The sequence below is a fragment of the Lipotes vexillifer genome, unplaced genomic scaffold (genome assembly GCF_000442215.2).
Source record: "Lipotes vexillifer unplaced genomic scaffold, Lipotes_vexillifer_v1.1 scaffold434, whole genome shotgun sequence".
Classification (NCBI taxonomy): Eukaryota; Metazoa; Chordata; class Mammalia; order Artiodactyla; family Lipotidae; genus Lipotes; species Lipotes vexillifer.
Genome location: NW_006797498.1, coordinates 581,208 through 603,492, shown reverse-complemented (window position 1 = coordinate 603,492; position 22,285 = coordinate 581,208). Strand labels below are relative to the sequence as shown.

Genomic DNA, 22,285 nt, shown 5'->3' with positions numbered 1-22,285 from the left:
GCCCCCCCCCCCCACCCCAACCCCCGCCACTCCACCAAAAAGAATGATCAAGCCCAAAAGGTCAGCAACTCAGAGATTGAGAAACCCTGCTCTATAACATACACAGCTTGTTATACTCATTCAACCACGAAATTAATTATCTCTTCTTGAATTGTCTTGTAGGACTAGAGTGGAAAATCTGTGCGGAAACTTTGCCTTCAGTTTATCCACAATGTTTTAATTGCTGCGTGGTGTGGGCTTCCCTTAATACTTCTCTTTGACCTCCATGTGGCACTTGTTTATGTTGACTGGCCATTCCTTGAAATTCCCCTCCGTTGGCTTGACAATGAATTGTTTTGGTTTTCCTTCTTCTGCAACCTCTCTCCCTCATGCCAAGATATTTTGTCCCAAAGAGATCTACATTTCCAGTTATGTGTTGGATATTTTCTTCAAAATAAAAATGTCCCTTTTCTAAAACTACCTCTTTCTCATCAACTTCCTATTTCCCTCCTTCATTGATTTGTTCTTAAATTCTTCCAATTTTCTCAGTCAGTCTGATACGTGATTATGTTTAATCACTAAGTCTGGTGAACCCTCTGGTCCTTCGTCTTTCTTTTCTCAAATGAGGCCTTGATTGCCCCTTGTCTGATTACTGAAATAAATTCCAAATCACACTTCCTGTTTCCTCTCCTTGTCCTTTCCATGCAGCCTGCACACTACCAGTGTTTAAATCATCCTAAAACATCACTTTGATTCTTTCCTTAAAACTTCCAGTGAGTGAGTTCCCACTGTCCTTTGAATAAAGTCTACACAACTTTTTCTGGCAGTCAAATTTCCCACAGTGTGGTTCCCACCTATATTTGAAACCTTTGTTCCAATGGCTCCTCCATTGAAATTCCAGAAAGAAAAAACACTGTTCATATGAGAGCAAAGCTGTGGAGAGGGGCAAGTGCAAAGCACTTGGTGAAAGGAAGTTTTTGTAAACTTTTTAGATTTAATTTCTGGCATACAATCTCTGGAAGCCAAACAATGCAAGTTCTAAATTATCGCAGATACATCGGTATGTGTGTGACTCATCCTCTAGACTAAGGAAACTCTATAAATGGGCTACTATGATCTTTATAGCATGTAAACGGTGAAAATAAAGAAAGATGTTGCTCAAGCCTCCCATCTGTCAAAGCCCCTAGCCTATCATATTATGCAACCTTTGTAAATATTTGTTGAATTTAGAATGAACAAATTAATGAGCGCATGCGTGAATAAATGGAAAAACTGCTGTGGCAGGTGTTGGTGGTGTCCTGCCTGTATCTTGCAAATACTGAAAATACCTGCAACTTTCTACTGGAAGTCTTTTTTTTTCTTTCTTTCCTGGCTACAGATGTGTTCTCAACCTACCCCCAGTTCAAGCTGGAAGTGTCAGAGAGTTGATGAGTCCAGAAGCCACCCTTAACCAATGATAAACAGGGTGTTGGTAAATATAGCCTTACCCCCTCGTTGGAATAACTCTGAGACGTGCTATTCAATGTCTCCCAGATTTCCTCATTGGGACTGGGCTATAATTGCCTCAGTATCTTGCATGTTAAAGTACCTTGTATTGACTTCCTTTCCTTCCCAGTCTCACTTTCTTATCCCGCAACAGTGCTTTCTAGGATCACTTCACTTCACAAAACAACCCCCAAAACACAAGAAACCCCCAAACCAAAAAAACTAAAAAAAAAAACTGCTTGAAATTGAATTCTTGTCTCAGATCTGCTTATGGGGGAACCCAAACTAAGACAGCCACTGAATGTGGAATTGTACATTGAGTGCTTAAGGAGAGTCCATGACAACTGGAGTTGAATTAAAAAAAAGAACTCTTTCAGGAATCAGACATCATCTTCTCTGTGTCAAATTTTTTCCCACACAAAGCACTAACAGTTTGAACAAAAGATGTGGAACTTTTTCCTCTGGAAGACCACCATTAATTTATAAATACAGGGTGGGGGTCGTTCTTTATTATTCAAATTTTTTGGATATAAAAAGAAAAAATATTAAAACTGGAAAATATTCACAAATGGAATGTTTAGTTATAAAATTACTCTCAGTTCAAATTTCCTTTCCTCCTTCACACTTGTGTCACTCCTACCCATAATGCCCTAACAGCAAGTTTCAGAATATTTGGTCAAACCATGCAAATAAAACTGTAGCTCACAAAAAACCAAAACCAAAACCAAAAAAAAAAAAACCAAAAAGACTGTAGCTCAACTTTAATAGAAAATCTGAAATTTTGCAAAAATGCAGGCTTTTGTGAAATCTATGAAAGTGATGTTGGAGAAGTGCTAGAATCAATGCAAAGCCATGGAAAGTGAAGATCTGGCAGAATAAGACAAGGCAACTGAAGAAGAGAACATAGACCTGGTTGATGACTGTGACAAGAATTTTCCAACAGAGGGATCTGAATATCATAGGATTAAGGGCTGTTCTTGGGGAAATTAGTGATGCCTTTATATATGTTTGCAAAAAAAGATGCTCTTTTTGATCATTCAATGATCATTTGATCATTGAAAGTCAAGCATGAAGGGCTGTGCATTATATTGTGTTAGGATATATATATTTGGGGGGGATTCCACTCCAGAATGTTCCATTTACATTTTGAGTGACAGAATTGCATTTAAATTTTTTCTTCCACAAAGTGTTTAATCTCAAAGTCTGTTGTATAACACCCTTTTAGAGAATCATGAAAACATCTGCTTGGCGTGGTAGATTGAAACAGGAAGGAGGCTTATCCCTTGCCTTACACAGTGTCTCCTTTGGTTGAAAATCACTTAAACACTGAAGTGAGAAGATTTGCTGCTTTTCTTGATTTACAGATGTTTTCTCAGAACTACACTTCCAAACAGTCCCAGCTGACTGTAGCTAAGGCCTGGGTAAATTGATAAGATGCATCTGGTTTCAAGACACAGACTAAGTACAGGGCAGGCTCTCCGTGTCCCCAGAGAACCTGGTTGGGGTCAAAGCTAAGTCTTGGAACCACTTGCTCTATATATGAGTGCCAAGTGAATCCCCAGCAGGGAGAGACAGGCAGGGAGTAGACTGCTGGGCTCTTCCTCCTGTTGAAAATTCACTGGGCACTGGAGGAGGAAATTTTCCTTCTGTCTTCTGCCCTGAATATTTTCCCGAACATGAAGGTAAGTTAACTTCATTATTTTTGTGAACGAAGCTAACTCAAAAGGGAGTAAGGCTTAACTTAAATAACTCAAAAAAAAAAAAAAAAGAGAATACATGGGAAAATAAGAAAGAGAAATCTCCGAGGGTGACTTTAAAAAAATCCTTAATTAAATATAGTTAACAAATCAGCCAAAGTGAATTTGTTTTTCTTTTCTTGCAGTTAATTTATTGGTTTAGAGTTCTGGGAATCAGAGATTGGAGACAATGTTTATGAAAGTCCCAAGAAAGCCATTAAGAAATAAAATACAATAATACAATTGTTATTCCTTAGGGAAAAATTCCCTCCCACGGATTTTGTTGGAGTCACGCAATGAACCCCCATGATCTGACTTACCTAAGAGCTTTATAGAAAATTGAATTTGGAGACTTGCAACTTTAGAGTTTGGAATCTGGATAAGAAGATAAGGCTTGTGAGAGTAGAAGATACAGATAAATGGAATGAAACTAAAGGTTTACCAAAAACACATATTGGTCTAATGGAAAATGGCCAAATGTTAAGGATAAAGAAATGCAGGACTGAAGACAGAAATCACTATCATAGACTAGAATTCTGGGATGCAAAAATAAGTTGAACCTGCTATTACAATTTTATTATTGCAGAGGTTTGTATTTAAACTTAAAAATTTTTACATTATAATGCTGGAACAATAATTTCTCAGCCCTGTCAGCTGCTAGATTTCTTTTGTCATCACTATGCCACCGATTTGCAATACTGAATCTACGCTCACTTTCCAGGGGCTTTGGAGGCGGAGTGAGAGATGGGTCTTGAGTAACTCATGGGTGAAATTACATTTAATTAAGTTATTGAAAATTACACACAAATCATAAAGTTAATTTGTTTAATGTTATGATGCTAGAACGTCAAGTAACCATACAAAGTTAAAATTATGATATAATCTAATCTCTATCACTCTATCTTGTATTTTTATTTAAAAATTTTAAATGCTTGTTAGCTCAAAAAGAATAGGATGCATTTCCTAGAGTCATCTAGCTAGTATACTTTCACCTAATATTTGTATTAACCATCAGTCAATTTCCTTACTTATTTTATGATGAGACATCTTAATAATTGTTTTGTGCTTAAAGATGGATCATTGATTATTATGACATTTTTCTGCTGGGGTAACATATTTACTTTTATCTTTCAGTTGGTTGATAAAATATCAACAAATAAAGAAATGATTTCTTTGTGAGTTGCATGCAGAGTTCTCACCTATATTTGAAAGTAGAGATTCGTATTTTTACAGTAAATCTGAAGGCTATGCTTTTGTCATACATTTCAGAGAAGGTAAACTTAGGCTATGAAGACACCACTAGAAATGGTTTTCAGGTCTGGCCTTTTAAGAGGAAGTATTCTTTTTTTCTCCCCCGCGGCCCCCCCCCCCCCCACATTCATGTGAACTAAATTCAGAGAGGTGGTCCCAGAATTCTTTTCATTCTCTTTGTATCCCTTGGATAGGAGATAACTGGGTCTGAAGTGTTTCAGGACTTTAGAGCAAAAAGTGTTTCCCTCTGAGCTGGCTGTGGTCCATACCTTCACTTTCTCTTCCGTGGACTGAGATGAACCTGGGGTTTGTAAACCTAAGGCATGATTCACATGGTGCTGGGATGTGGTCAGGCACAGAGATGTCTCAGATGAGGGCTTTTCTGCTTCCTCGCCACACCCAGAGCTAATCTGATGTTATCAGCTGTCTTCTGTCAATTATACTGTGATGGTGTTTGTGCCTTTAAAAAAATGTCTTTTTCCAGATTATAATACTACCATCTTGGCAAAAATAAGTTCAAAGAGAAGATAATATCGATTATTTCTCCACTCAGAGATAACCACTATTAACATTTTAATCTATTTCTTTTCAGACTTTTATATGAGCATGTACAAAATATATTTTATGAAATTGCTATTAATCTAGATCTGAATCTTTTTACTCACTATATCATAAGCATGTTCTCCTGTCATTGTTCAATCTATAACGTGCTTCTAATGGCTACAAAGTACTCAAATCATATTATTGTGCCCTTTTGCATTTCTTTATCGCTAGAAGTGTTGCAAATTGATGTCTATTTCTGATAAAGATGTAAGTAAATTGATTTTAAAATCTACCTTCTTCCTCATCTGTTTGGTGCCCTATGTTCTAAATTTATTGATCAAGATATTAATTAGGGCATGATAAGAAATTAGATTTGATTTTTCCATACTTTTTTCTCTTGGAATTTGGATATTTGGAACCCAGTGTATGCTACAGAAATTAATATTTTATTTATTTTTTACCTCAACTGGGCTCATGATTCAACAGACAAATGTAAAAGACCAGATGTGGAGAAATTAGAAGCATAGAGACAATGGTTGTAGCTGGAACACTTTAGAGGAAGGAGGTAGAGCTAATGCTCATTCAGTCATAAGAAAGAAGAGAAGAGAATTCTGGGAAATGTAGTCCCAGCTTAGCTACATTACACACTGCAAAGATACGATATCTTTTCAACTAAGCAATTCTTTTATAGAGTTAACTCAGATGTATGTCTATATCTGTCATTAATTTGTTTATTAATTTGTAATTGTTCTATCTTGTCCATTTGATGAGATACTCTTTCCAAAGGCAAGGAATGATAACTGCTTCATTTTCAGGTACTCAGCTAGCAAATTTTCAAGACATTCTTTTGGTTAAGAGATTCAGCTTGTATAACTCATGAACTTGTGATAAGCAGATCTTCATGGGTTATAATATGTATACAAGGAAGATGGTGGTCGGACTTCCCTGGTGGCGCAGTGGTTGAGAGTCCGCCTGCCGATGCAGGGGACGTGAGTTCGTGCCCCGGTCCGGGAGGATCCCACATGCCGCGGAGTGGCTGGGCCTGTGAGCCGCTGAGCCTGTGCGTCCGGAGCCTGTGCTCCGCAACGGGAGAGGCCACAACAGTGAGAGGCCCGCATACCGCAAAAAAAAAAAAAAAAAAAAAAAGATGGTGGCAAGGTTATCTTTTCTGATGAAAAAGTATATCCCTTAAAACTTCGTTGACATTTAAAAAAATGTGTAATAGAATGTTAAAATGGATTTTTTCACGATGCCTGTTTTGCCTGAGAGTCAAAGGCCAATAATAATAGGTGCTCAGTACCCTCACATTTTAAAGTGAGATATTGTACATTCAATGCAGTATTATTGCAATACCAAAAGAGTAGCCCTAAATTTGTTTGGTGACCCTTTGGCCATCTCCATCCTCAAAAGTATGCAATATTGTGTCCCTTGGAGCATGAGGGTGTATAGGGAATGATACCCTACTCACATTTGAGAAAATCTAAAGGCATAGGCTGGTTCACTGCCCTGTGGTTAGCAAGTAAGTCAACAGCAGTATTGGTTACATCCTGACATCCAGAGTTTGACAGGGCAAGGATGTGTGCAGGTATCCCATGGACCAGATGTGGACCTTTAGAAAGGGGCCAGACTTGGGTTGTCAGGGACTCTGCCTGGGAGACGCCTGCAGGATGAAGCAACCCCAGCAGACAGCATCAGGAAACAGGCACTGGTGAGACTCAAGAGAGCTGAACAAAGAGATGAATCATTTGTGCCAGAGAACAGTGGCTGTAGATTCCCAAAGGAGGGATATCCAAAGAATGACAAAAACACCATGAGAGATAAAGAATTGGCATTCAAACATCCAACACACCCTGATTTACCATCACTAGACTCCAGCTGCATCAGGCAAGCAAGATCCCTTTGGGTTTTGCCCCTCTCACTCGTGCTGCGCTGACTCTGGAGAAGACAGTCATCCTGGGGAGGTGGGGAAGAGAGGAAGGAGAATAAAGCAGAGGAATTTTGAAGTGGACCCCACCCCTCCCGCAGGACCTGGGAGTAGGATAGACATTGAAAATTGGATGATACATTGAAATTTGACTGTTAGATTGTTCCAGAACGCCTGGGAGTGACTAAAAGAGCTGTGAGATAGGCTGGCCCAAGGGCAGGAAAAATGAGTTGACATAGTACAAAAAAAGACATATCGTTGAAAAGAAACAACCCACTGCAGTTTATAATTAAACAAAAAACAAACCCAGCGTTTAAAAGGTGTTGCTTTCCGGGCTTCCCTGGTGGCGCAGTGGTTGAGAGTCCGCCTGCCAATGCAGGGGATACGGGTTCGTGCCCCGGTCCGGGAGGATCCCACATGCCGCGGAGCGGCTGGGCCCGTGAGCCATGGCCACTGAGCCTGCGCCTCTGGAGCCTGTGCTCCGCAACGGGAGAGGCCACAGCAGTGAGAGGCCCGCAAATCGCAAAAAAAAAAAGGTGTTGCTTTCCATTATGTGCTTCACGTGTTTGTTGAAAAATCAGAAAAGTATCCATAGCCTCTCCCACCATTGTTCACATTTCCAGGGTGCCCACAGCTGTTGGTACCTCTCTGCCCTTTTGGTTATGTTAATCAGATTATAGGCTAAAAAATCTGTAAGGCTGTAAAAGGCAGAAGTAGGCAACTAGGATTTTGCAACTGAAAAAAAGATACCTAATAAGAGGATGGGTGATCTAGGAAGGGGAGTAGAAGGGTCTGGAAAAAGTGTTGGGAAGCCATTCCACAGCTACCCTGAGAGAAAACAGGTATGGGGAGATCAAGAGAAGAGAAAGAACATTGGCCTGGTAAAATGTGAGGTAAATGATTTAAGGACTTTTTTACTGGGTTATGAATTGAATGTGTTTGATATTTTTAAGGAGTCTCCAGTACAGATTTGAATTGTATTTCCTTTCACCTTCAGTTGTCAAAGTAGGAAAATACATAGAAATGAAAATAAAATAATAAAAGTCACCTATGATTTCACAACCAGAAATGAACTATTCTCCTTTGTTATGTTTCTTTGGAGATTTGTTTTCAATACACATTTGATTTTCAAACAAAATGTAATCACATTTTATGTTCAGTTTCATAACCTGTCAGATGCTCAATATTTAGGCTGCTGCTATCACATGAATGTGATTATAAAAGGCCTCTGTGGTGTTTTAAAGACTGAAGGAACCACCTGCAGAACTAAGGATTGTGATGAGTATCACAGCACCTCTGGCTAGGAATGTACCTCCACTTTTGATTTTTCCACTTAGGAAGCTATTTCTCTTTTAGCTTCTCAGCCCTTGGAACTGTTCTTCTTTCCAGGCTTTCTCTTCTCTGGTGTCCTCATGGGTACCAAAGTTACAGAAGAGAGTGGAGTAAGGAATTAAAAGATGATGGGACCCTAAAGAAATGTTTGTGAACATTTAACTCTGGGGAGTCTTTTCAATTTATTTGTCAATGACATCACCTAGCCCCTAGTTGTCTTTCCAGAAATGAATAATGGGAGGTGAACTCAAGAGAAAGGTATTAGAGACTTCCCTGGTGGTGCAGTAGTTGAAAATCTGCCTGCCAATGCAGGGGACACGGGTTCGAGGCCTGGCACGGGAAGATCCCACATGCCGCGGAGCAACTAAGCCCGTGCGCCACAACTACTGAAGCCCGCATGCCTAGAGCCCGTGCTCCGCAGCAAGAGAAGCCACCGCAATGAGAAGTCCACACACCGCAACGAAGAGTAGACCCTGCTCTCCACGACTAGAGAAAGCCCACGCACAGCAATAAAAGACCCAATGGGGCCAAAAAATAAATAAATAAAAAAGAGAATTGTATTAAATTTTTATTTAAAATGAAAACTTACAAGTCAAGCAGAATCATCGAGGCTTTTCCATGGTTCTTTCACTCTTTCTATTCCCAACTCACAAATCTTGACTTGTACAGATGTATTCACTTTTGACTCATTAAAGCAATGCTAACTAAAATATTGCTTTATTGTTTTTTGTTTCCCCTCCTAGGCTATAAGTTTATTCTTCTTGGTGGGATTTATAGGAGAGTTCCAAGTTTTTTCAAGGTGAGAATTTTTTGGATTGTGTGTGGAAATCATTAACAATCATTTATTTTATTTAAGGAAATTCTTAAGTATGGTCTGATTTTTACATTGCAGGCTGAGCATGTTTAACCCTTCAACACTTTTTTTCTTTCCCTTTCTGAGAAAAGGCAATTATAGAGAAAGCGTGTTTTATTCTTATTCTTATTTTACTTTATTTTATTCCCTGTAAGGAAGAAACCTGAAGACTAAAAACACCTCAAGGCTTCCTGCTTCTCCCAGTACCATGGTTTTACCTGCAATTCAGGGAATGGCAGCTGACTTAACATATCTTAGAGCAGAATTTGATTTTTAAATGTAATCTTTGCAAAATAGTCTTTGGGATTTTAAAAGTTGAGAGTTTTTTTTTTAAGAAAATAGGTTTATTGGCTCTTGAGACCTGGAAAAAAGCCAGCATCATTTACTCACGGCCTTGCTTTGCTTTCACTGTCTGATGGGAGAGGACCAGGTCGGTTTACCTCATCGAACTGTCAGAACATGTGTCTGGAGTTGTGCCAGTGACTGGGACACAGAGGAGCCAGACGGTACTGAGAGTAGAGGGGGTGACTGAGATCTTGAAAGAGTTGATTTCAAGGCAGGTGTGATAAGGGCTCTGTGAGGGGACTGGACAGGGTGCACAGAGGAGGTGAGGCCAAGCGAGCTTCCCTTCCTAAGCCTCGGTGTTTGGGGAAGGCCTCTGCCTGTCTCTGGGAGACAAAATAGACACATAGCATTAAGTTCAGATTGTTTAAAGGTCAAAAACACTAAGGCATTTGGATCACTGATGCCATATCAAGACTACAGGTTAGCAAGGTTAGCCCCATAAGGGCACCTGAGCCACAAATGGGACTCCTTATCTGCAGCACCTGGCAGTGCTATGCTTAACTAAGCAGGAATCACCTTGACCTGAGATGTCTCCCAGGTTAGGAATGTACTCAAAGTCCAGAAAGCAGAAGTCCTGGTTCCTCTACCCCTTGTAAAGTGTGGTTTTAAGTAAGGCTTCCTTAATCTCTTTGGACTAAGCAACATGACCTCTTGGACACAGCCAGAGTTAAGCATTGTTAAGAGAGTCAACTTGCCATTTTCCACATGTATTTTATTTGGGTGGAATTCTTTGAGCTCAACTTGACACTACTGTACTTGGGTGTGTGCTTGAGAAGTGACCTAAATAAACAGGGGGAGCACGTAAAACTAAATTCTTGTCCATTTAGCCTTTGCCAGATTTTGGTTTCCTACTTCTCATATGGTCATTTTAGAGCTTGTTGTCTCTCGGTTAAATTTCTGTATAGCTCTTCAATTCATCGTCCAAAATCCTGTCAAAGGCCATAATACCTTCCTTCTATATGTTCTCACTTAGCCTCCCAACTTTAGACACTCCCTTATGTGTATTTCCACAACGCATTATACTGTACACATTTCTGTTAGGAAATCTACCTCATTAGCTATACTGTATAAAGGATCATGATTATATTATTGTGTTATGATTATTTGTTTACACATCTATGTCTTCATCCTCCCCTCTACCAATTGTCAGTATCCTATCTCTTTTATGTTTATAGCTCTAGTGTCTAAATAGTGCCTGGTACATTCTAGGTATTTCATAAATGATATTTAATAAATCTCTGAAAAAGTGAGTCCTTCCCACATATATTTTTATATATTTTGGGATCCTCTTGGTGCCTCTTAGGAAAAAAATCGTGAAGCAATTTTTGACTATTCTTGCCAATTTTTTTTCTTCTCTCCTACCTTTCTGTCGGCTTTATGATGGACAATTTGACACTATGACAGTGCCTCCTCGCCAGTCAATTGCCAGTGGGCTTCCTATGCCCCTTGGTCAGAATGCAATGGTTGTACCAAGACTCAGGTAGGACCATGTGAAAACTTTGTATTTACTATTCATATGTAGAAATAGCTTAGGTGTGGACACAATGGCATTAACTTTTGAATGTTGTTTTATTTTTTGAAAATGTAATTAGTAATTTTGAAGGGAAAAAGTATGATTTATTTCATACTTAATATTGTAATAAAAATTTCTGCATTCTCATTTTTCTTGCAGGACTTTTCTAAATCTTACATTTGAGCCTAGAAATATACATAGGAGAGACACTAAAAGCAACTCACTAACTCTTTCACTATCAGAGAAATAAGAATAGCATGAAATGAAGTTAGTAGATAATTCAAAATTTCATATTTACTGGATTCAACTTTTCATTTGAAACAAACACTAAAGAGTAGAAAAATAGCTGCTTCGCTTTACCTAATAGTGAATGACCATGGGAAGTCAGACATTTTTAAAGTTTAATACAAAAGTAATATAAATAAAATACCAGACTTGACTGGGAGATTATAGAGTACTTCTAAAAATGTCTGTTTTTTTTTCCTTATTATAAATTAATCATTGGAGAAAATGATTTATAGTTTTATAAATGAAATAAAATGGTTTATTTCTATATAAATAAAGAAAACACTACTTATAATTCTACCATTTAGAAGAAACCAATATGTCAGCATTTTAGTATTTACTGTTTCAATTTCTCTTCTTCTCTTTTTTATTCCATGTAAGCACAGATCCGCTTTATTCTTTTTGAATAGCTACATGGCATTTTATTGTATGAATGTACATTTAGAAAATTTAACTAGAGTTCTATTGACTGGCATTTGGGTGTTTCCTCAATTTATTTTCTTTCTATGTGCTTATGATTTTTAAAATAGGATTATTTGATCATGATTTTGTATTCTATTTTAACTTAACATTATACTATCAGCATGAATTTTGACAGCTGAATTATGTTCCATTATATGTATATACCAATCTTATTTATCCACTTCCTATTGTTTGAGATTTAGGTTATTTATATATTTTGTTATTATGAATAAAACTTTAGTGAACATTTTTGCACATAGATATGTCTTTTTTCTGATAATCATCTTAGGATAAATTCCAAAAATACAATGTTGGTTTCAAAGGTTCTGAACATTTGAATGGCTAAATTTTTTTTTTTTTTTTTTTTTTTTTTTTTTTTTTTTTTTTTTTTTTTTTTTTTTTTTTTTTTTTTTTTTTTTTTTTGTATTGAGATACAATTGACATATAACATTATATTAGTTTCAGGTGTACAACATGATTTGATATTTGTAAAATATTTTAAAGGTGGTTCAGTTTAGATAAAAATGTGCATTTAAAATCATTTTAAAATTATTAAAATAACAGAACCATATTATAGAAGATAACTTGTGTTTTGAAGCATCATCATTATCCTCATTTTTCAGCATTTATTTAGTATCTACATGAGGGGTATTTACAAAACAAGTTACACAAGTAACTAGGATTTGGTTTCTGGCAAATATAATATTAGATGACAACTCTGATTACAGGCAAACAGGTACATGAATAACAAAACAAAAGTCAAACAAACACCAACTTCAGAAAACGTTTTTATAATTTAAAAACAAGTTAAGAAAGAACATTAAATAGAGGTAGATCGAAGGTACTTTTCATATGAGTAATTTTTTTGTGTGAAGGTCATCATGCTTAGATTATAAAAACAGAATTTTCATCCAGAAGAAAAGTGAAAATGAAAAAGGGGGTCATAAGATCAGAATTTGACAGGTGAGAATGAGACCCTGAGAGCAGACAGCCATCAAGGTCATCCTGGTGTCTATGGAGAAGGAAAACATTACTTATAAGACAACGCAATCTATGCTTTGGAACTTCAGAAAAGCACAATGTTACTAAGCCACATATAAGAGGTGTCTTCATCAATTAAACACAGAGACTAAAAACTTACTAAGAAACTGTGCTGAGTTCCATTCCTCACTCACACTCTATGACTCCTCTGCTTAGACGCAATGAAAGCCCCAGGCTGTTGCAAACCTGCTCAGAGTTCAAATTACATATCTGTGACCCTTTGTTCCAATTTAGGATGAATGAATAGATTCAACTTTGGTTTGTATATCTAGTCTTCCCTGTTGCTAAAGGTTTAAATTCTCTGGAATCTCAGATTTTGTCCATTTTTATTAACTGGTAAGAGTTGAATATAGGAAGAGGCTTAAAAGATGCACCTTTGATTGCCTTTGGGGAGGAAAATGAGTTTGCAGATCTCTCTTTTTGTTTAAACATTAGATACATGTCTTCATATTGAGTAAATGAATTTTAGAATGAATTAGTTTTATCATTTGCCTTAGAGATTTCCTCAAATTTTTTTCTACCCCCTCCTACCCCACCCCACCCTAAGATAGGCCTTTGACATCTTTCCCATTTCAGAGGTCAGTAATTTTGGTTGTCCAATAAAGTATCATTGTAGATGTACCTTCACCTGTGGACCACTTAGGCTTCTGTTTTGTAAATTTGACTTCCATGTTAGCATATATGTCTCTCTGGATTGTTTTGCCTCACCTTGCCTTCCTGAAGAAGGCTTAAGGTTCAGCTCAAATTAATTACCACCACTTTTCTAAAGGTTTCCCTTACTCCTGTTCATCTTAACTTCCCTTCCCAATATGCTTACTCTTTCTCCAGCAAAATTCACTTCACCTTTTCTAATTAGCTCTTGGTACATTGCTTTGGCAAAAGATTAGTCATTTTGTGTTGTGATCTGGTCTATCCAGCATACTTTCTTAAAGATTCACTAATTTTTTTTTTCATTCAACCCTAGGAGTAAATATATAACTGGGAGTGCTCTATAAATAATAACCCAAGTGTCACTGTACTCAAAGACAAGTGGGTTTCTGGGTGCATTGATTTTGTAGGTTTTACTTCTGTAGTACACCAGAACAATTTTACAAACATTATTTCTCCAATTGTATTAATTTATCCCAGATTTTATTTCTCAGATAAAGGAAACTGGAGATATTGAAAAGCTATTTGGTTTATATTTAGACTCGCAGGCGGTCAGTTACTGTTTATGGGCAGTATGGCGGCCATCCCTGTGTTGGAAGTGCTTTTGAACCACAATCGTGTGAACCTACACGAGGATGTCCAACAGAAGAGGGGTGTGGAGAACGTTTCAGGTGTTTTTCAGGTATTTGCTTCCCATAGGTTCGGCACGCAGAGTGTAAGTTCAAATGCTCTTTGTTTAATTTGCTCAGTATGTATTTGTTGAATTGTACTGCATTTATATTAGCCTATAAATTAATTTTCCCCAAAATCAGTTGGATTTTTATTGGCATATTAGTTACACACTCAACTGTCATTCTTTTAAATGCATGGGTGTCATCTGGTAATAAAGGTGGGGGTACTCTTTGCTTCTTTGAAAAAAAATATGGCTATTGACAGACCCAAGCAGTTCTTGACATTGCATTTTGGTGAAGATGTGGAATGAGTCTGGAATGAAGACTGAAATTGAGCAAAAACCATATTACTGCCCAAATTATTTTTATGTTTACAAGAAAAGCAACTCTAATTAGTTAATCAAGGAGCAATACGGGTCATCTCTATGCATGGGGAAATGAAACAGTTTTGGATTGAATAACATTTGACCTATTGTCTATGTTGCATTTGTGCAGAAAGGTTAATTCAACAACTTTTTGCTAACATTTATTATTCTTGTTATGTTCCAGATACAGAAATGAGGGTTGTGGATGTAGAATGAAACACATAGCCTCTTCCCTCAAAATTCTTAAAGTTTTATGGGCAAAATAGTACATAAATATTTCCTGTGTTAGACGTGTTTTTCAACAATACCTGTCAAACTCTTATTGTACTGTCAAACCCAAATCAGATGACGCTGCCTTAGGGAGACCTACCCTAAAAGCCCAACTGATAGAGCTGTTTAACAGATTACTTTTCTGTGTTCTTTATGTGCATTGTATCGTCTGTAATCTGAAGTATTTGTTGCCCTGGATATCTTTTGGTAGACTGAACTCCTTGAAGGTGTGTATTATATTTCTTTTATTTTTGCATCTGGAGTGTGTGATACATAGTAGACTCTCAACAAATATTTGCTGCATTGGATCAAGTGACAGCATAGTGGGATGTGCTATCAGGACAGTTTTGTGCCATGCATAATATAAGGGCACAAATGAAGGGCATACATTGTAGCTTGTGTAGCAAGGGTGAGAGGAGGTAATGTGTGATTTGATTTTTGAAGAACTGTAGGTGCAAAGTCAGTGGAGATGGCAAAAAAAGTTGGTCTTTGATTTATGTAAATGATCCAGTATGACTAGGGTGTAGGAAGCTAGTAAGAGAATGGTTGGATATAATGCTGAGGAGGGAGGCAGGGGCTAGATCATCTGGTATCCTCTAGTGCTTCCTTGTGCTTCTGGTACCCTGGACTTATATCTATCACAACAATTACATTGCTGAATTGTAATGATCTAAATTCATACTATTTCCTATTAGATTGTAAAGTATATGAAAATCCTGGTGAATAACCTTTTTATTCATCTTTGTATCCCAACACCCAAGAGTGTCCTGAACAGAGAAGGTGCTAAAGAAATGTTGAATTTTAATCTTTTAATACAGTTCCCATGCTCTCAAAGCATATATATCTAAATCACCAAGAAAGACAGCACTTTGGCATCTTGGTCAGTGATTACAGAAGAGAAATGGAAAGTTGAAGGGCAGGAAGTCAATCTGTCTTCCCAGTGATTGATTGGCATTGAGTGATTTTGGAGAATTCAGACAAAGTGCTTGATGGCTATGGGTGAGAGCCTGGAATTTGAATTCAGGTTCTGTTTTCAATTTTGTGTCCAGCCAAGGTCAGAATCAATTTGTATGTTGAAAAATGAGGACCAAAATAGTCAGCAGTCCTTCCCTGGGCACTGAGGGTGTATCTCAAACTCACATTAGAGTATCAGTGTTGTGTTGAGGGTCCAGGATGAAATCTTTTGATCCCAGGTAGCATTTTCCTTTTCACCTCTTTTATTTTTGTGTGGTGGCTTTTCTTGTGTTCAGGTCAGTGCATCAGCAGATCTTTGGTTTGCAATGGGGATTCTGACTGTGAAGAGGACAGTGCTGATGAAGACAGGTGTGAGGACTCAGAAAGCAGGCCTTCCTGTGACCTCGATAAACCTCCTCCCAACATAGAACTTACTGGACATGGGTAAGGTGTTGGGTGTCTTCCTGTATGCATCGATGGGTTGTAGTTTTTATTTTGTTGTGTTTTATTTTGTGGTTTGGTAAGTCTGATAACAAATCACCTAATAGTCAAAACTTTGCTTAGAGCTCTTTGCCACATCCTGAAACAATTTAAAAATTCCTATCTATATACCTGTAAATATATGTGGTAAAGCATAGAGGGACCAGTTGTCCCTGGACTGTTGGGTTTAGCACTGAAAGTCCTGTGTCTAAGGAAACCCCTCAGACTTGGGAAAACCTGGCCAGTCAGTCCCCCTATGGGAGGGAAGTGGGGAGAACTAATTCAATGATGTGCGGCTACTTAAGGGAATGAAGAGACAACAGAATGAGAGCAGCGGAAGAAGAGAGAAAGTGTGTTGGAACACTCAGACTGAAAAGTAATCACCTAAACTAGCTGGGAACTTTCAAGTGAAGTTGAGGCAATCCTGTTAGCCTTTTTAAAAAGAATTCTGAAAAACTTTTAACAGTCAGACCCAAGTTAAAGTTTCAAGGTTTTAAGATGATCTCTTTGCTTAGATGTGATTTTTCTATACTACTATGAAATTCATTAATGGAAGAATGGTAAAATTACTTTAAAGAGTATACCAGTTAGCATGCTAAGAGGCCGACTAGTTGTAAATCATTGTAGAGAGTTCTCTCTCTTCAAGAGTAATCTTAATTGTTTGGTTTTATCTATAGATTCAATTCAAAACCAGCTGTTGCCATAGATACAAAAGGGCTGTGTGTTTCCTAAATAAGTTCTTAGGCTAAAAGGGTGTTTGGTTTCCCCAGCTATTAGTTTTAACCATTATAGCAAGCAGGGGGAGTTGGGTAATGCATAGTGTGCTTTAGGAGGCTTTTTATTTGAGCTCTCCCAGAGATGTTTAACTGTAATGTATTTCAAGAATATCTAGAGTTCTCTAATGATGCCTGTTTCAGCAAGTGGTGTTTCTGGTTTTTAACAGCCTTTTCTTCTTTCATTTTTTTAAAAACAGTTACAATGCACTCACAGGCCAGTTTAGGAACAAAGTCCTCAACACTAAAAGTTTTGGTGGTCAATGCAGAAAGGTGTTTAGTGGGGATGGGAGAGATTTCTACAGACTGAGTGGAAATATCCTCTCCTATACATTCCAGGTACTTAATTACATTGATTTGATTTCTTTCTAATCTGTGAATTGTTGCCAGAGATAATTATTTATATGATATTGATTTTTTTGGGTATTTTGTTGAGAATTTACTTGTGGCCTCATATGTGGTCAATTCTTAGAAATGTCTTATATAGGCTTAAGAAGAATACATTTTCTTTTTTTTAAGAAATGTTTTATTTATTCTTAAAATTTTTTAATACAATTCTTAAAGTTTACTTTCCATTTACAGTTACTGCAAAATATTGGCTCTATTCCCCGTGTTGTACAATACATCCTTGAGCCCATTTTACACACAGTAGTGTGTACCTCCCACCCCCCTCACCCCTATATTGCACCCTCCCCTTTCCACCAGTTTGTTCTCTATATCTGTGAGTCTTCTTCTTTTATGTTACATTCACTATTTAGGAATATATATTCTTTAAATCTGTGTTATAGCGCAATGATACTTTTAATTTATGTCATTCAAGCTGAAATATCCATTGCCTCATTTTGAACTCCATACTCCATGTGGGTCCAGAACCTGATGGTCTGTCCCTGTGTGGGTGTTAAAACCCAAGGCCCTGCTCATGACTGGTTGTGATAGTCTCCTAACCACTGCCACAGTGTCAACTTACTTAAAAATGTTTTTTTTTTTTAAATTATGAAATATTTCTATGTACAAAAGGCTGTGAATAACATATACTTGCAGTTTGGAGAAAACTAATAATACAAACAGGACTATATATGCCCACCAACCACCTCAAGAAATAGAATATTACCAGTGACTTAAAGGCTCCTATCTACCTCTCTCTGTCACATCTTCTCTACCTGTACTGCCCATACAACCACTATCTTATATTTTGTATCAGTCATACAAATGAGCTTCTCTAGTGCAGACACCTGGAACTCGAATTGCTGCTTTGTAAGCTATGTTTAGGTTACACTTCACTAACGTTTCCAAAACCTATATATGACCAATCTATACCCCACCAGCAGTGTGGAAGAGTGGCCTGTGTTCCACATCCTTGCCCGCATCCATACTGCCAAACTTTAAAATTTTGTTTATGGTCTCAAGGTTTCCTCTGCAGGCTTCTGCTTCTTGCAGGCTGTTTCTATCATACACACCTAAACTAATCCTGTTGATTGATTTCAACACAAAATCTACTCACACAAAACAATAATGGCTTTAGGGGAAATTCCTGAAGATTTAGAGGGAACATAGAGGAGAGATTGTCTACCTCATAGTGCCAATGCATCCGACGAAAACAGTTGAGATCCTCTATCTTAAATTGTCTGTCCTTCCACAACCTAAGCCAAAAGAAGTTTCTGGTCTCATCCTGTTTTAGCCTCTTTCTTGCTCATCTCTTCCAAGATCTCCTCTCTCATGCCTTTCCTCCCATCTTCCCAGAGCTCAAAAATTTCCAGTTCAGCCCTCCTTACTGATTACTCCCAAATTTGTAAACCAAAACTATTAGGATATTCAGAAGGAAGGAGCTTTAGTTTACCAACATTAGTCATCTTCAGAAAGCAGTTCTGATTATGAGGAGAAAACCCACCAACCTCCGACTTATAATGGAATTAAATTACCTTTAAGAGTTACTGAATCATGAAAGTAGAAAGTGGAACTGACTTGAAAAATAATCATAGCTACCAATTTTTGAATATTTCCTGTGGCATCTGCACTATTTTAGGCAATTTGTGTAAGTTTAATCCTCACGACATCTGTGGAAAGTAAGTAATATTTTGCTGTTTTATATATATAGAAATCGAGGCTCAGAGAACTTCAGCAGACTTGCTTCAAGTCACAAATTAATAAGCAGTAGAGCTTGGATCCAGTCTGTCAGATTTCACAGCCCTTCATTTTTCTAGTATATTTTACTCTCCCAATGTGTTGTATTAACTGCTTTTTTGACTCTAAATTCTGCTTGGTGAAAAACCTATATTGTAATTTACCCTTTGGCCAGAAGGGAGAATGTGAGATAGGCATATAAAGAGAATTTTTTCTCCTCATATTACTAAAAGGATGTGTTGATAATTCTTTCATAATTATAAGGGGGTGAATTGCATATATGTATATATATGCATATATATGTGTATGTGTGTGTGTGTGTGTGTGTGTGTGTGTGTGTGTGTGTGTATGTAGTCAGATTTAGAAAGTTACAGAACAGAGGAAGTAATAAGGGAGAGAATTTCTGACATGGTTGGAAAGGAGACATGCTGGAAACCTGCAGCTTCTGAAGAAGAAAAAAAATTTAATAACAGCATAATTCTGACGTTCGTCTTCTACAGCATGGCTTGGTTTTTGGATTGACATCTGAAATGCCTTGCCAGTCACTGAATGTGAAGCTGTTTGTCAGAGGTAGAGGGAAATTATAGCCTGTTATTTAGGATCCAGCTGAAGGGAAGTGAGGTGGAAACAATAGGCAGTGAGTCAATCACTGCAGTGGGAAACCCAGATGCGGATATGGAGGCGGTCAATGTCCTCCTCAGTTCAAATAGAAGGGGAGCCACTGGGGATTCAGGCCTCTACGAGTGGAACATGACTTTTGGCTTGTTGGAACATAAATGTTAGTAAATAAACATAAAACAGAATAATCAGTCAATCTCTCTTCTAATCTCTGTTTTGGAAATCAGCATGGTAGTTTACCCAGGACAAACCCAGTTTCTTATTGAGTAAGCCACTTACTTTGATGCCATGCACACTCTCTGTTTGCTCATATTTTCCATTCCACAAGGAAGCCTTTGAAACATAAGCACATTCCAGCTCCACAGTCACTTTGGGAAGGTGCCACCCTGCTTAGTTTAGCCTGGGAGATGCTGAAAGACTGTCTTGTTTATTCTCAGCATGTAATGAGTTGCAGATGGGAGTGAGTAAAGATTAAGGTGGAGAAAATAACTTCCTGGATCCTCCTGTTTTGATCTTGAATGTAATTCATTATATTAAAAAAATTTTATTCGAGTATAGTTGATTTACAATGTTGTGTTAGTTTCTGATGTACAGCAAAGTGATTCAGAGATATCTATATATATATATATTCTTTTTCAGAGTCTTTTCCATTACAGTTTATTACAAGATATTTAATATAGTTCCCTGTACTCTACAGTAGGACCTTGTTGTTTATCTGTTTTATACATAGTAGTTTGTTTCTGCTAATCCCAAACTCCTAATTTATCCCTCCCTCTCCTTCCCCTTTGGTAACCATAAGTTTGTTTTCTATGTCTGTGAGTCTGTTTCTGTTTTGTAAACAAGTTCATTTGTATCCTTTTTTTAGATTCCGCATATAAGTGATATATGATGTTTGTTTTTCTCTGATTTAGTTCACTTAGTATACTTCATTATATTTTTAAAAGCAAGATCCTATATGTATATCAAATGAATAACAAAAATGTATTCTAAAGGCAATTTTAACTAATGCTTAGTTATCTGATCCTCTGCTTCCTCTGTTGGTATGTGTCTAGATATCTGAGATTTCTAAATCTACTTTGTTAACAGAAAATAATTTGAATGATAATAAAAGTAGCTCACATATATTAAGAACCTTTTATATACTAAGCACGTTTCAAGTGCTTTAAATAGAACTGTTTTTTTTTTTATAATAACCTAAGTATGTAGGTACTGTCATCTACTATTTTTACAGATAAGGAAACTGAGACAAAGAATGCTGAGTAGGGGCTTCCCTGGTGGCGCAGTGGTTGAGAGTCCGCCTGCCAATGCAGGGGACATGGGTTTGTGCCCCGGTCCGGGAAGATCCCACATGCCGCGGAGCGGCTGGGCCTGTGAGCCATGGCCGCTGAGCCTGCGCGTCCGGAGCCTGTGCTCCGTAATGGGAGAGGCCACAACAGTGAGAGGCCCTCACACCGCAAAAAAAAAAAAGAATGCTGAGTAATTTACCTACAATCACAGAGGTAGTAGGTGACAACTATGGGGTCTGAACCCTAGAAGCATGGCTCAGAGCCCTTGCAGCACACTGTACTTAGGTGGGGTTAGAATATGTATAAGCATTGATAGGAATGAGCCAGTAGAGAAAGAAAAGTTGAAGCTTTAAGACAGGGAGTAATCAGTCAATTTAATTAGTCCTTTGAAGAGGTGAGAGGGTTAAGAAAAAAAAAAATGTCATGAAGAACCTAGGGGTAAGACAGGAATAAAGACACAGACCTACTAGAGAATGGGCTTGAGGATATGGGGAGGGGGGAAGGGTAAGCTGTGACAAAGCGAGAGAGAGGCATGGACATATATCACTACCAAAGGTAATAAGGTAGATAGCTAGTGGGAAGCAGCTGCATAGCACAGGGAGATCAGCTTGGTGCTTTGTGATCGCCTGGAGGGGTGGGATAGGGAGGGTGGGAGGGAGGGAGATGCAAGAGGAAAGAGATATGGGAACATATGTATATATATAACTGATTCATTTTGTTGTAAAGCAGAAACTAACACATCATTGTAAAGCAATTATACTCCAATAAAGATGTTAAAAAAAAAAAAAAAAGAGGTGAGAGGGAATGCAATACAGAAAAAAGACAGAGAAATTAGCCTTAGACAGGGGGAGGAACACCTGCACAGGAAAGGAAGCGAAAGACATTCGTAAGTCTGTAAATTTGTTAGCCAGAAGTGTAAGAAGTCTGTGTCTGATAGTGGGAATGTTTGTAAAGAAAGAAGTTAAGTTTATCTTCTGAGAGTGAAGGAAATGATTGTAAGATTGGGGGATTGAGATGGGTGCAGAACTTTTGAAATAGATACTGTAGGGAATGGGAAAAAGAATTGGCTAGACATTTAGGGTTGCTGGAATGTATTGAGGATTTCACTGAGGTTGGAAATTATGAATGGACTTACAGTAACACCAATCAATAGTTGTGTGGTTTTTCTATAGCAGTGCTAAGGTGCTTGGCTGTGAGCACTGAACAAAGGTTGAGTTTTTGCCTGGCAAATATGGTGGCAGAATATACCTAGGCAAGGTTCACTGGCAGGAGTTAGGTTCATTGGCAAGAGAATAATAAGTCATGAGCCATGAAGCGTAACTACAACATGAAGGAAGTGACAAAATGAAG

The 22,285-nt window shown here is 37.8% G+C and overlaps 1 protein-coding gene across 1 annotated transcript in view; it reads left to right on the top strand.

Annotated features, from left to right (window-relative positions):
* The first annotated feature begins 2,953 nt into the window (after nucleotides 1–2,953).
* Nucleotides 2,954–22,285, top strand: part of C7 (complement C7) — a 53,511-nt gene continuing 34,179 nt past the window's right edge. Inside the window, exons 1-6 of the mRNA XM_007469651.1 lie at nucleotides 2,954–3,146; nucleotides 8,994–9,049; nucleotides 10,853–10,928; nucleotides 13,938–14,079; nucleotides 15,954–16,101; nucleotides 17,111–17,249. Coding sequence (XP_007469713.1) covers nucleotides 3,141–3,146; nucleotides 8,994–9,049; nucleotides 10,853–10,928; nucleotides 13,938–14,079; nucleotides 15,954–16,101; nucleotides 17,111–17,249 — 567 coding nt within the window. The 5' untranslated portion in view covers nucleotides 2,954–3,140. The remainder of the gene's footprint in view (nucleotides 3,147–8,993; nucleotides 9,050–10,852; nucleotides 10,929–13,937; nucleotides 14,080–15,953; nucleotides 16,102–17,110; nucleotides 17,250–22,285) is intronic.